Source organism: Hemicordylus capensis, chromosome 10 (assembly GCF_027244095.1).
Source record: "Hemicordylus capensis ecotype Gifberg chromosome 10, rHemCap1.1.pri, whole genome shotgun sequence".
NCBI classification, from domain to species: Eukaryota; Metazoa; Chordata; class Lepidosauria; order Squamata; family Cordylidae; genus Hemicordylus; species Hemicordylus capensis.
This window is the reverse complement of record NC_069666.1, coordinates 14,299,673-14,313,530: the sequence shown is the minus strand read 5'-3', so window position 1 is coordinate 14,313,530 and position 13,858 is coordinate 14,299,673. Positions and strand designations below refer to the sequence as shown.

At 43.6% G+C, this 13,858-nt stretch overlaps 1 protein-coding gene across 2 annotated transcripts in view; it reads right to left on the bottom strand.

Moving 5' to 3' along the window:
- Positions 1-7,158: 7,158 nt before the first annotated feature.
- SCG3 (secretogranin III) overlaps positions 7,159-13,858 on the bottom strand; it is a 45,449-nt gene continuing 38,749 nt past the window's right edge. For both annotated transcript variants that reach the window (XM_053272505.1, XM_053272506.1), the window contains 2 exons: positions 10,476-10,556; positions 7,159-7,458 (listed from right to left, as the gene is read on the bottom strand). In XM_053272505.1, coding sequence (XP_053128480.1) covers positions 7,340-7,458; positions 10,476-10,556 — 200 coding nt within the window. In that variant the 3' untranslated portion in view covers positions 7,159-7,339. The remainder of the gene's footprint in view (positions 7,459-10,475; positions 10,557-13,858) is intronic.

Here is a 13,858-nt window from a genome sequence, read left to right as displayed (position 1 = left end):
TCTCTGTTGCACACATCAGTGCTAGGACTGAGGGCATTTGCCGCTGATGAGCTGGCAAGTGGATTTGTAGATGTCTGGTTGCATCAACAGTATTTGTGTCATTTCCCCCCTGTCCATATTTACTTTCCTCTAAATGTATTCCCACATTATTCTTACACAATTGATAAGGATGGAAGTGTTTCCTCCACAGCCAGACTAGCCTTGTTGATGGGAAGCATCTCTATTATGTAGGCCAGAGATAGCACACCATTTCTGTGTGTAGTTGTCACAATCGGTTCATTGATTTTAGTGCTGGCTTCCTGCATGGAAATCTCATTCTTGGCAGCTGTGTGTGTGTGTGTGTGTGGTTTTTTGTTTTTTTGCAAATGGAATTGCCTGCTTTGTGCCTAGTCAGCATGTTTATATGAAAAACTGCACTGAAATTGGCCAGTGATACTACCGTGCCACCTTTGATGCATTGCCTACACACCTTAAATTTTCAAGGCTTAAGACCTAATGCTACTCGCATGAGGATTCTGTAGCAGAGCATGTTCGCTCACCCGTGGTGATGGTAACAAACACATGGATAACTTTTATCCTGTTTCCTGTTACGATTAAGAAAACTGAGTCACACTTCTACAGTTTTTTCACCAAGCTAAGTAGTCACCTTAAGTGGTGGAGCAGGGAAATGCTTGACTAACAAGCAGAAGGTTGCCATTTTGAATCTCCGCTGATACTATACGATCTAGGAAGATGCTGAAAGGCATCATCTCATACTGCATGGGAGGAGGCAATGGTAAACCCCTCCTGTATTCTAACAAAGAAAACCACAGGGCTCTTTGGGCGCTAGGAGTTGAAATCCACTTGACAGCACAACTTTACTTTTTAAGTAGAACTACTAACATTCCTTCTTAAGGAGTTTTAATATTTGCATAGTGTGGGAATGAAAAATGGTAGTGGAATGATGAAAAATAATTTAAACTGGGGAAAGCTAAGCAGGGAGGGACTTGTGGTGTGTTAATACCTGGAAGCAGTTTGAGCAAGCCTGTGTTAGAAAGGATACCTTCCTCCTTCCCTCCTGGAGGTAACTGATTTGCTGGCACCTTGACCAAGGTGTGAGTGGAAGGGCAAGGACAAAAGTGCCCTTTGTCTGTGGATCTTTGCCTGGGGTTCAAGGGAGAAAGTCTCATTTTTAACTGCATCCTTATGGGCATTCCATCCCTTAAAGGATTTCTCAGTGCTGGATTACTGTGATGTCCAAACTTGGCAAATCCTGGCCTGTTCTAAGCAGAGTTTATGAGCAAGCCAGGATATGAAATTGGAATTAAATCAGTTTGGGAACAGGATGCTGAACAACATGGGCCCTTGATTTGATCCATGGTTAACCAGATCATGGTTTGATCCATGGTTCAGTCCATCAGGGCTTTCAGACACTTCATGTGGTTGCTAGAGCATGACTGAAAAGAGTTCAGAAATGCATTACCTTTCCATCAAGATGCTTATAATTCACCTTCACTGTAGTTTCAACCACGCACACAGTTTTTTGTTGGTTTTTTTAAAACCATAACTTGCACAACCTACATGATTCTTTGCAGTGCCAATGCAGTAAATCTTGGGGAATATTTGTGCCCAGTGATGGTAAAGTACCAAACTGAGTGCTTATGGTGACTCTTACTTTAGAAAGCAAATGCAATGCTGTGGCAGTATCTGCAGAGAGTGATTTCTCCTTTATTCAAATACTGTGAAGGCTTGTGTCACATGAACTGAAGTTTGTTTTGAAATGAATTCAGCGTTAAGCTCTCCCAGTAGATTTGCTGTCAACTTTTCTCCAGTTCTTTTGAAAGGGAAGCCTTCCATGGAATTGTTTTGCATTTCTTATAGACTTGTGTCTCGTTGTACCATAGAACTTGCAGGATACATCTGACCTATTGCATAAAAAGTAGTTGCTGAATAGGAACATAGGAAACTGCCATATACTGAGTCAGACCATTGTCTATCTAGCTCAGTATTGTCTTCACAGACTGGCAGCAGCTTCTCCAAGGTTGCAGGCAGGAATCTCTCTCAGCCCTATCTTGGAGAAACCAGGGAGGGAACTTGAAACCTTCTGCTCTTCCCAGAGCGGCTCCATCTCCTGAGGGGAATATCTTCCATTGTTCACACTTCTAGTCTCCCATTCATATGCAACCAGGGTGGACCCTGCTTAGCTAAGGGGACAAGTAATGCTTGCTACCACAAGACCAGCTCTCCTCTCCGAATGGTGTTAATGTATCTCAAATCCATTTAACTTCTGGAAAATGTCACCTAAAAGATGTCCTCTTATACAAATAATATGCCTTTACTGGCAATGCAAAGAGTTTTTATAAGTTCTGAGTTTGGGTAAAATGCTGAAATGTGTGAATTGTGAATATGGTGGTTTCAGGGAGACAGCCTTTTTGACCCAGTGGCAGGCGATTCTATGGCTACTGCATTTCTGTTCTAAGGACTACCTGATCCAAGCTTAGTGAAATCACCAGGAATGTGTTTCAAATACATTTTGTATTACAATGTCTCTTGCATTAATTTCCCTTCTCCTCACCCTCCCATGTATGTTCATGGACTTCAGTAATCATTGCCACAGAGCAGGATCATGACCTTTTGCAAGACACAATCAATTAGAAAGAATAAACAAAAATCTGTGCTACTGTATCTTGTAGCAAAGCATTTAATAAAGTACAGTATCAGAAACAGGATTCTATTAGAAAAGTGTATTGTGAATGTGTAGTATATTTTGTAATTGTTACATTCCCCCCCCCCCCAGCAATCCTTTTATTAATGAAGACATCATGAAGCATCTAAAATGCTAAGAATGTAAAAAATAAATAAATGGTGGGATTAAACTAGAGATGTGCAGGATACTTCTTTTTTTTTAACCTCATAGTGATGATGCACAAAATACCGGCAGGATGAGGCCAATACATCATTGATAAAATGCTGTGATAGCAAAAACATCCAGTTTGATAGTATGCTGTTAAGTACCATATAGGTAGTTGCAGTGCTAATAATAAATGGGATCTCTCCTGATGGGCTTTGTTTAGCACCAGCTGTAACCTTTCCGCACTGCAGGATGATGGATGCCACTATTTTACTTTGTCATTTTGTGTTACCAAAAGCTGATGTTTGTGTTGATATTCTTGATGCAACCGAATGTGACAACTGTGCAAAACGTCCATGTAACATAGTGGACAAAAACGACCTCTTTGATTTCCATGCTATATTATGGAACTGTTTAAAAAAAAAAAAAAGATTTGGCTGACATACTTGGTATCCATCTAAGACGTATGTGCAATGTGCTTTGCATCCCACCCAAACTGCTTGTGCATGTGGGGCTGCTCTGTGCCTACTAAGCAGTAATAGGAATAGCATCACAACTAGGATGATGCACTGCTTAGTAGGCATAGAGCAGCCCCCGCCTCTGCAAGCAGTGGAATGCAGAGTGCATCACGGCAGCATATGTGCCTTGTTTGGATGGATGGATTTCTGCGCAGTATTTCAGCCATTGTGTACTAAAGCTAAAAGCTGTACCAATTTTCAAGCAGCTAATTTCGAAAGGTGTACTAATCCAAAGAACTGCCACTTCTCTTATTTTATGTCTCTGCCTCAAAGCAGAAGGTTGCCGGTTCAAATCCCCGCTGGTATGAACACCTATATCGGGCAGCAGTGATGTAGGAAGATGCTGAAAGGCATAATCTCATACGGCGCAGGAGGAGGCAATGGTAAACCCCTCCTGTATTCTACCAAAGACAACCTCATTGCTCTGTGGGCCCCAGGAATTGAAAGTGGCACACTTTACCCTTTAGAGCAATAATTGCTTTTCTGTCTCTAGCCTCTGGGGGAACCTGAGATATTTTTTGCACCGAGCGCAACCTAACTTAATAACATCTGTGTAATCTGCTGTTTGGTTTTCAGAACTGCAGAACAGATGTTAGAACTCTTCATTTTTTCAAATGTGTTTTTTTTTAAAATTTGACCAACATCACCCCCAGTTTGGATTTGTTTACCTTAATGTCCAACTTGATGAAGAGTTCTGATGAACTCGAATCTTGCTAATTTCTTAGTGATCTTGTAGTGGGTCTTAATAAAGGCATTTAGTCTATTACTTCCTCACCTAGTGGACCAACACAGCTACCTACATTTTTTTCTCAAGATACACGAACAAAGGGTTCTCTGGGCACTGATTTTATGATAGCTAACCTGAGTAGGTGGTTTTGCCTTATAGCAGCATACCTCCCTGTCTCCAGTGTAAGCATTAAAAACTCAATTCCCTCACCTCTCATTCATCAGTCATCATCCTCTCTCATCTTCGATTATCTGGATCCATTATTAAAAAACCCTTCCTTGGCCCTTCTTTATCGACTCAAATTCTCTTCCTCTTGTTCCTTGAGCAAGTAATCTATACTGTTGTCTGCCTTGGCCTCTTGTTGATCCTGTTCTGTCTAGCAGTTACCCATTCCGCTCCACTCAAATTGCTCTCATCAAGTTTCCCCCCATGGTTTTTTCCTGACCAAACCTAAAAGCTGTTTCTCGGTCCCTAGTCTCTGTCATTTCGATGCCCTTGATCATATCCAAATCACCCTTTTCATCTCCTCCTGCATATCTTCCAATGCATCTCTCCCTTGGTCGTCCTCTCTTTATAACAACTCCTTCTACTTAGGGAACTCCTACTAAAATAAAGGCTACTTCGTTTTTGCTTTCCTCACAATGGAGCTGTAGGAAAACACCTCTATGGGGCCACATTCCATGCACTGAGACATAATGCTTGTGTTGGGCTTAGCAAGGCGAAAATTTACTGCCTCTAGATAGAGTGGGCATGGAGATCTTCCAAACTATTGAATTGACAAATGCGGACAACCCACATTTTAAATCCTGCTTTGTGGAGCACAGTTATTATTGCATTGTAGCCTTTCTTCCTCTTATCACAAAGGGTTCCACACTTCATGTTGCTCCTTGCTCCCCTGTTTCTCTCTCCATATGCACAACCTCTTTACCTTATCTGGATCCATTTTAATGGCATCTGCAAATGACTCTCAACTTACTTTGCTAGTCCTGCACAAGCATGCCATCCACAGATTCTGTCCCCAGCTTCCAAAAGAGGTAGGTGGGAAAACTGTCCCACACACCTGGGGCTTGAGTGATCAGCAAGCTCCTCACCTCCAACCTTGCTTTTATCTAACACACAATTGCAAAACAGGACGGTGCCTAGTTGTCTCCTAACCAGTTTATGGCCATGTGAACTGCCCTCTTATCTTTAAAGCCCTTCATGATTCCTAACTCTTACCTTTTTAAAGCCCTTCAGTACAGCCTGGTCCGATCCTTATGCTCCTTTTTCTGTCCATTACACACAACCTCACCTACTGTAATTCTGTTGTCGTCTCCTGAGCACATCTCCAGAGCTTATGTTGTACAGCCCCTTATATCTGGAACACGCCCTTCTCTTTACCGTTGTCAGGCTCCTACAAACTCCTTGAAGCTCCTTCTGACTTCTCACTTCTTTAGCAAGCTCAGCCATGCCATACCTAGCCATTATCACCTGGCCATCCTCTGTGATCCATAGCCTCTTTTTTAAAGATGTGCATGAAATGAATTTTGTGATTCATTTTGAATTTGAATCGAATTCTGAAAATTTGTTTTGAATTTGAATCGATGTGATCCTGTTTTGGTGCCTTTTTTAACCAATTAGGAGGCCTGAATGATTTGAAAAAGGTGCCAAATGGCTCTCGAATTGAGTTGGAATTGAATTGCTCTTTTAAGGGGTGATTTGATTCAAATTCGAATCACTCGAATCTCCCAGATTCAAGTCGAATCGATTAAAGAGTTGCATGATTACTATTTGATACCATGAACAACAACTGGAGTCCTGTATCCATCACTGGAGGGGCGGAGGCAGTATTGTCCCTGTATGCATTTAATTGTCCTTCTGAAAACTGCATTAAGAGCCATTATGGTTGAAAAGCGATATATGAATGTTGTAAAACAAAAACATTTTCAAACACTCCTTGATAAGTGGGATGAGAGCAATGAGAAAAAGGGTCTCCAAATATCTGGTTGTCTTAAGGAATGAAAAGTAGTTCTGTTTGATGGAGGCCAGTAATCCCAACTTGAACTGGTCTGATTGGCAACTGTGACAAGAACCAATATTTAAGCAGCGGATGAAATGTCCCTAAGCACACCTCTAATTCTAAGTTTCCCAAGTGGTTTATCTTTACACTGACCCTTAGAAATTAACAGCTATTTACATGTGTTGGGCTACTCACGTTAAGAATTCCATTCTTTGTACATGCACAGAGAAATAACACTTATTCAAGAGCTACAAAGGGTGTGAATGACAAAGTTGCTACTGTACTGGACTGTAGCAATCCTGTGATGATACAGTTGCTCCCTGTAAAATCTGTTTTAAAGGCTGATGCATTGTTGATGATATACCAGCTACTTAATGGCACACACACAATATCGAATGCACAGAGAGGATGGAAATTGTGAGAAGATGAATGCATTCAAAATGAGACTATCTCGGACATGAGATAAGGACAAATGGGAGTTGGAATGCAAGATTTCTTTGTGAAGAGTTTGCTGTAGAATTATTACTTGCCTTCCTCCCGTTAATGCCCATTACAAATCTTTAGATCAGTGGCCGTCATTCAGGGCAAGGATGCAGCGAGAGAGCAATCTAACAGAACTTCCCAGCTAACCGAACTGCTGCAGTGGGGAAGCAGCAAATTTTGACGCCCTCCCCTTTCCCAGGAAGTGCTCTGTGGTGTCCAAAAATATGTCCCCAGGGGCTGCGTAGCCCTTGGGGACATATTTTCAGAAGGCTTCCTGGGAAAGGGGAGGGTGTCAAAAATTGCACCACCACAGTTAGTTGGGAGGTTCTGTTAGGCTGCTCTCTTGCTGGACCAGGGCATCGGTATGCCAGCCACTGTGTCTCAAAAGCTGTATAAGGGTGTGAGTGCTTGGGCAAAATGGCTCTGCTTCAGACTCGTTTGGCTTTTCTAGTTGGATGTCAACAGCTAGTTGGATGTCGAAAGTTAAGCTAAAGGGAATATGACGTCACCATTTTACCCTGTTGACTCTAAAGTTGGCAGCAAACGTCTGCCACGAGGGAGATCAGGGAAGCACAGGAAATGTGAACATCCAGTCACTGCGGACTGTTGACAAAGAGCTTTACCTGGAAAATATTCAGTACAATGCAGATAGACATTTTCTAATCCTCTCTTTGAAAAAAGAAAAAGGGAGGGGGGGAAAAGTTGTAGGTCATAGAACTATATGAGGGTGAAGCTAGACTAGAATTTCCTACAGCTTCAAGTTACATCTTCTTTTCCATGCTTTACAGGCTCCCGTAGATACGTTTGATCACATCTGCCTCTTCTTTGTCCAGGATGCCTTTATCTACATACGCGTCAGCCTGTTGATCGATGAAGTCCCGGAGTTTAGAGAGATCGTAATCTGAAACAAAAGAAGCCATCTCTATAGCAAACCTCCTTGGCATCACATTCTCCCTGGAAATGTAACAGTTTAAGCGTAGGGCAGAGTTTCTGAAGGGCTTATGCGGATTACCTTTTCCAAATATGTGCTTGGAAAATGTGTATGAAAACTCCTAACCTTGTTAGAGTCAAAGAACAACAGACTAAAGAGAGGCGCTGGGTTCCTGAAGCTATTACCAAAATCACCACCATAACCATAGGTAGCCATGTTAGAAGAAAATCCAGGAGTATTCGCTTTATTCCCAACATCTCCAGGAGCATTTCCAGACAGCAGGCTTTACTGTGTGGGTTTATTTATTTATTTATTTATTTGTTTATTACATTTTATGTCTCGCTCTTCCTCCAAGGAGCCCAGAGTGGTGTACGACATACTTGAGTTTCTCCTCACAACAACCCTGTGAAGTAGGTTGGGCTGAGAGAGAAGTGACTGGCCCAGAGTCACCCAGCTAGTTTCATGGCTGAATGGGGATTTGAACTCGGGTCTCCCCATCCTAGTCCAGCACTCTAACCACTACACCACGCTGGTTTACTGCAAGGCTATACTCTAAGTCCAAATTTGCCCCCCAAGCCCAATGCAAAAAATGGATTGGTTTTTTTTACCCTGGACATAAATCGTGCTACTCTCTAACACACAATGAAAAATCTGAATTGTGTGTGAAGAGCTCCCCAATAGCTCACAGGGACTTTGGGGTAAATCTGGCCGATATGTGAATGCATACCATCCATTCTGGAGGAGAAATGAGCTAAAAGGCCTATCGGAAAATACTCCAGGTGGGGTTGCGAAAAATTCCTGTCTGAAGCCCAGGAGAGCTGCTGCCAGTCAGAGTAGGCAATACTGAGCTGGATGGCTCAATGGCCTGACTCAGTAGACAGCAGCTCCCCATATCCCTGTTTGTTGATGGGGCTGTAACTCAGTGGTAGAGCGTCTGCTTTGCTGCCGACACTCCCGGGTTTAGCCCTGGCAGCGTCTCCAGGTAGGGCTGGGGAAGACTCCTGCCTGAAACTTTAGGGAGCCACTGTCAATCATGGTAGACCAGGGTTCCCAAGCTGTGGTACTCCAAATGTTGCTGAACTACAACTCCCATCATCCCCGGCTACAATTTATTTGAATTACACAATGGATGGCCACTGGAAATAGTGGCCGTCGGTTGCATAACTCTGCAATCGGTGTGAGTGTTTCTTTTAAGAATATGCAGCAGTACCTAGGATGCTAATGGCACGGCACAGAATATCAGCCCCAGAGATCATGACAAGCCGTCGTGTTTCACAGCATTCACGTTTCCCGGCTATTAAGAGAATTCTATAATTGCACTGCTAATTTATTTGAATTGAATATGTAAGGAAGTTTTAATGCCATGCTCATTTCAGCCTTCAGTCTAATGTTCCACATGATGAGAGTTAACATGAATGGAAGATGGGCTTTACGAATTTGTATATTATACAGTAATTGGGTAAATATGTTTTACAGTGCTATAATAATTAACAGGCAGAATGTGTCACTGATTTCTATTAAGCTCTGTAGAAAAGTTTAATAATGGGTACATTAGCAAAAATCAGTGATATCTCCCCATCTGTCATCTCCATTAGCGCCCGTGCCTAAGGATCAGAGCTGTAATGTTTCCCTGTGATCGATCAGAGCAGTAGAGATGAATAATTCACACCCCAGTGTGAAGTGTGTACGTATTTACAGAATCCTGTCTTTTTCATTCAGTCTTATTTCAGATTTTCTCTTGTTAACCCTATACTAACCCTGGGTTACACCCTGCATTTAATTTTACTTTTAATTTTTAAAATATTACATGTCCTTCCAGTCTTAGAACAACAAAAGAACAATTTCCAAGTGGCCTGCCAAAACAAAACAAACCTGAGATCCTCTGATCTAGATCCATAAGTGCTCTAGATTCTTAGGTGCTCTAGATCAGTGGTTCCCAACCTGGGGCCTCCAGATCTTGCTGAACTACAAGTCCCCTTAGCTCCGGCTACAATTTGTTGTGGTGGGAGATTATGGGAGTTGTAGTTCAGCAAAATCTGAAGGCTCCCCAGATTGGGAACCACTGCTCTAGATCACTTGCCTGGCTTCTAAAAGGCATCTGCTCCAGAAGGACCCTTGGCTGAGGTGTCTATACTTTGAATGTTTAACTCAGCTCCTTGAGCAAATGTATACCACAGAGCAATTTTGTTCAGAATTCATCTCTGGTGTGTGTGTTTGGTGAATCCATTCCTTGATCCAGGCCAGCTTTTGAATGGGGCTTTGGTTAAGTGTATTCCAGTTCTGGAGTAGAGGTGGGGCTAACAAACAGTCAGCAGCAAGAGCAGGGAAAAGCAGCCTTCGCTTGCCTCTTGGTACATAATGAGGTCATTCACACAATCAGAAACTCTGTTCTGCCCTGGTTTGGGAGCTGTGTGTGTTCCCAGTTTTCGGTTGTGTGGAAGCAAGATCGGAGGGAAACCTGGGCAGAAGTGATTGTGTGGAAGCAAGGTAGGAGGGGAACCTGGGCAGAAGTGACTGTGTGGAAGCAAGGTAGGAGGGGAACCTGGGCAGAAGTGATTGTGTGGAAGCAAGGTAGGAGGGGAACCTGGGCAGAAGTGATTGTGTGGAAGCAAGGTAGGAGGGGAACCTGGGCAGAAGTGATTGTGTGGAAGCAAGGTAGGAGGGGAACCTGGGCAGAAGTGATTGTGTGGAAGCAAGGTAGGAGGGGAACCTGGGCAGAAGTGATTGTGTGGAAACAAGGTTGGAGGGAAAGCTACCCAGGTTTTCCTCCTACCTGGCTTCCACACAACCAAAAATTGAGAGCACACACAGCTCCCAAACCTGGATAGAACACAGTTTTTGATTGTGTGAATAGCCTCTATATCTGTCTCATTAAACAGTTCATCTTCCTGATTCCACTACCCTGCCTTGTCCTTGCAGACCACAACTCTCTCCTCTGGATTCTACAGTCTCCACGGTCTGGATTCCACACGGTCCGCACACCCTACCTTCTTTGCTCCCGTGCTTGTTGTGTTTCTTCAGCCACTCGATGTTCTTTCTGATGGCTTCCAGGTAGGCCTCGGCTTTCCCTTCAAAAGCAAAAGGGGGGGGGGAATACCCACTTGTCAGCCATTCTTGATCTGTAGTGTGGTTAATTGCTGCCCCGAGGCTTTGGAACACGCTCCCTGCTGAAAGAAAAACCTCCCCGTCTCTTACAACATTTAAAAAGGCAGTCAAGGCACATTTGTTCACTCTGGCTTTTAATTAGATCCTGTTTTAAGCATTTGATGGTTTTTAATTGTAATTTGTAACGTTGTTTTATATTTTAAATTGTTGTAATATTTTAACCTTTTTTATTTGTTTTTATTGTATTGTAAACCACCCAGAGACTTGCGTTTTGGGCAGTATACAATGTTTATTATTATTATTATTATTATTATTATTATTATTAAGATTTATTTATTTATTTATTGAAATGTTCTTATATACTGCCTCCTACAAAAACTCTAGGCAGTGAACAATAATAATACCAATACCATTTAATTTTTTATAAAAAAGATTATAGGGCAAAGGCCTGGCAGAACAGGTGGGTCTTAAGAAGGGCGTTAAAAGCAGCTAGGGAAGGGGTTGAACGAATCGGGGGGGGGGAGAGGTTCCAAAGAAGAGGGGCAGCCACAGAGAAGGCCCTCCTACGGGCCCAGGCAGCACTCACTACACCAGGGCCCGGGACACTAAGGAGAGCCAGCTGAGAAGACCTCACAGGACAGGATACAACCGGCCAAGAGAGGCGATCCCGGAGGTATACAGGAGCTAAGTCCCATAAGGGTTTGGTAGGTGAGAACCAGCACTTTGAATTGGTCCCGGAAGCAAACAGGCAACCAGTGCTGTGACCATAAAAAGAGGTGTGACACTATCAACTCTATGGCCACCCATAAGGAAGTGGGCCGCTGTATTCTGGATTAGCTGAAGCTTCCGAATCATCCTGAGAGGCAACCCTAGGTAGAGCGCATCCCACTAATCCAAACGAGAGGTAACACAGGCATGAGTTACAAAGGCATGAGGTTGTTATTAGGTTAGGGATACAGATCTTTAATTTAAAAAACATGATGGTTTATTCAGTTAGGGGGCGGAGAACTAGTCTTGTGGGAGCGAGCATGAGTGGTCCCTTTTGCTAAGCAGGGTCTGCCCTGGGTGGATGATTTACTTAGCACATTTCTCTATGGGCAGACACAAACATCTCATGGTGCTTTATAATTGGTTAAAGATTGGTCATAATTGGTATAGAAATCGAATAAATAAATAAATAAATAAATAAAATGCAACTATAAACAATAGAACCAGTTAAAGGCAGATGATTAAACATTAACACCGAATTTAAAATTCTGCTCAAAGCCTGACTAAACAGGTAGATTCACATGGATGGCATTTGAATGGGTGCCTACATGCGAGCGTTCCCTGCTGTAAGAGATTCGCCTTAAGGCCGGGCTGCACAACTTCGGCCCTCCAGCAAATGTTGGACTGCAACTCCCATAATCCCTGACTGTTGGCCATTGGGGATGGGGATGCTGAGGCTTGTAGACCAGCAATAGCTGGAGGGCTGAAGTTGTGAAGGCAGCCCTGCCTTAAGGGAGGGGATTGTTGCTCAGTGATAGAGCATCTGCTTGCATGCAGAAGGTCCCAGGTTCAATCCCTGGCAGCATCTCCAGGTAGGGCTGGGAGAGACTCCTGCCTGGAACCTTGGAGAGCTGCTGCCAGTCAGTGTAGACAATACTGAGCTAGATGGACCAAGAGTCTGACTCAGGATGTGGCAACTTCCTCCCTGCACTGTTTTAAGACTGGGATGTGCACAAATTGATTTTTTCAGATTTGATTCAAATTCGAATCGAAATTGGCCAATTTGATTCTAATTAGAATCAACTTGATCTCTTTGGGTGCCTTTTTTGACCATTCAGGGCACCTGAATGGTTTTTAAAAGGTGCCAAAATGTCCCTAAATGGCCATCGATGGATTTGAATCGATTCAAATTCGCATCTGGCCGATTCAAATTGAATTACCCTTTTCAGGGGTGATTAGATTTTGAATTCCAATCAAATCAGCCTGATTGAAGTTGAATTGATTCACACATCCCTATTTTAAGGTATTCTGCAGCAGCCCTGTTGGGTTGCTCACTAACGCAGAGATGGCTGCTCAGAACGTCAGCCAATATTTACTGCTATTGTTGCGATTGTAAACAGAAATCTCTCATCCACATTGCGCAGCAGGTTTTAAATTCCAGGCGACAGTGAGTCATTTTGCTGAGGGATAAAATTAGTTCACAGTCAACCTAACATGGTCTCTTGGGGAATATAATAGTTTAATGGACTCTGAACTCTCAACTTTGCTAGAGCTTCAGTGATGTAACCTACTTCCGTTTGTCGGAAAAGGCAAGAGCTATTAGCCTCCTGGAGGCTGCGACTGCCGGCTCTGGAGGTCTCATCCCCCCGAGAGCCAGTAATTTTGAGGAACAGGTGAGTTAAGTACCAGCAGTCTGGGACTATTTGACAAAAGCGCACAGAGTATTAATCTATGGTGTGTGCAACTCAGCAAAGGCTTATACAGACACACACAGTCACACTCTTTTCTGATCAGCCCCTCTGTAAATGCTAGCGCAGCTGCTTGACATGCACAAGGCCCCCGGTGCAATCCCTGGCATTTTGAAGCAGGGCTGGGAAAGATGCCGGCCTGAAACCTTGGAGAGCTGCTGCCAGTCAGTGTAGACCTAGAGGGACCAATGGTCTGACTCAGTAGAAGGCAGTTTTCTATGAACAGGGGCGGATTACGCTTTTTGCCACCTATAGGCAACCCAAGATCTGCTGCTCCAGCATGAGGGGGGTGACAGCTATACTTGTAAAAGGGAATCTGGTAGGGATTCCCCTTTTCAAGTAAAGGGCTGGGGGAAGAGAGGAGTTTAATCTTGTTCCCATGTGCAGAGAGCCCCGCAATGGGCTGAAAATGGCCTAACCTGTCATTTGCGAGGCAGGTGGGACCATGGGAGGAGCTCTCGCCTCCATCCCCGCCACCATCCTTCCATCAACCTGATGCGACCCAAGCCCTTTACTTGCACACTACCTCCCAAAATTTGCCACCCCTCAAAATTTGCCACCATAGGCAAGTGCCTATATTGCCTATGCGTTAATCCGCCCCTGTCCATGAGGCTGGGAAATAGAGTACACTACATGACATATGACATTCTCGTGTGTGTGTGTGTGTGTGTGTGTGTGTGTGTATAGTCACCTAATGGCACAGCGAGGGAATGACTTGACTAGCAAGCCAGAGGTTGCCAGTTCGAATCCCAGCTGATATGTTTCCCAGACCATGGGAGACAGTATATAATCTTTGTCGCATTCGTATT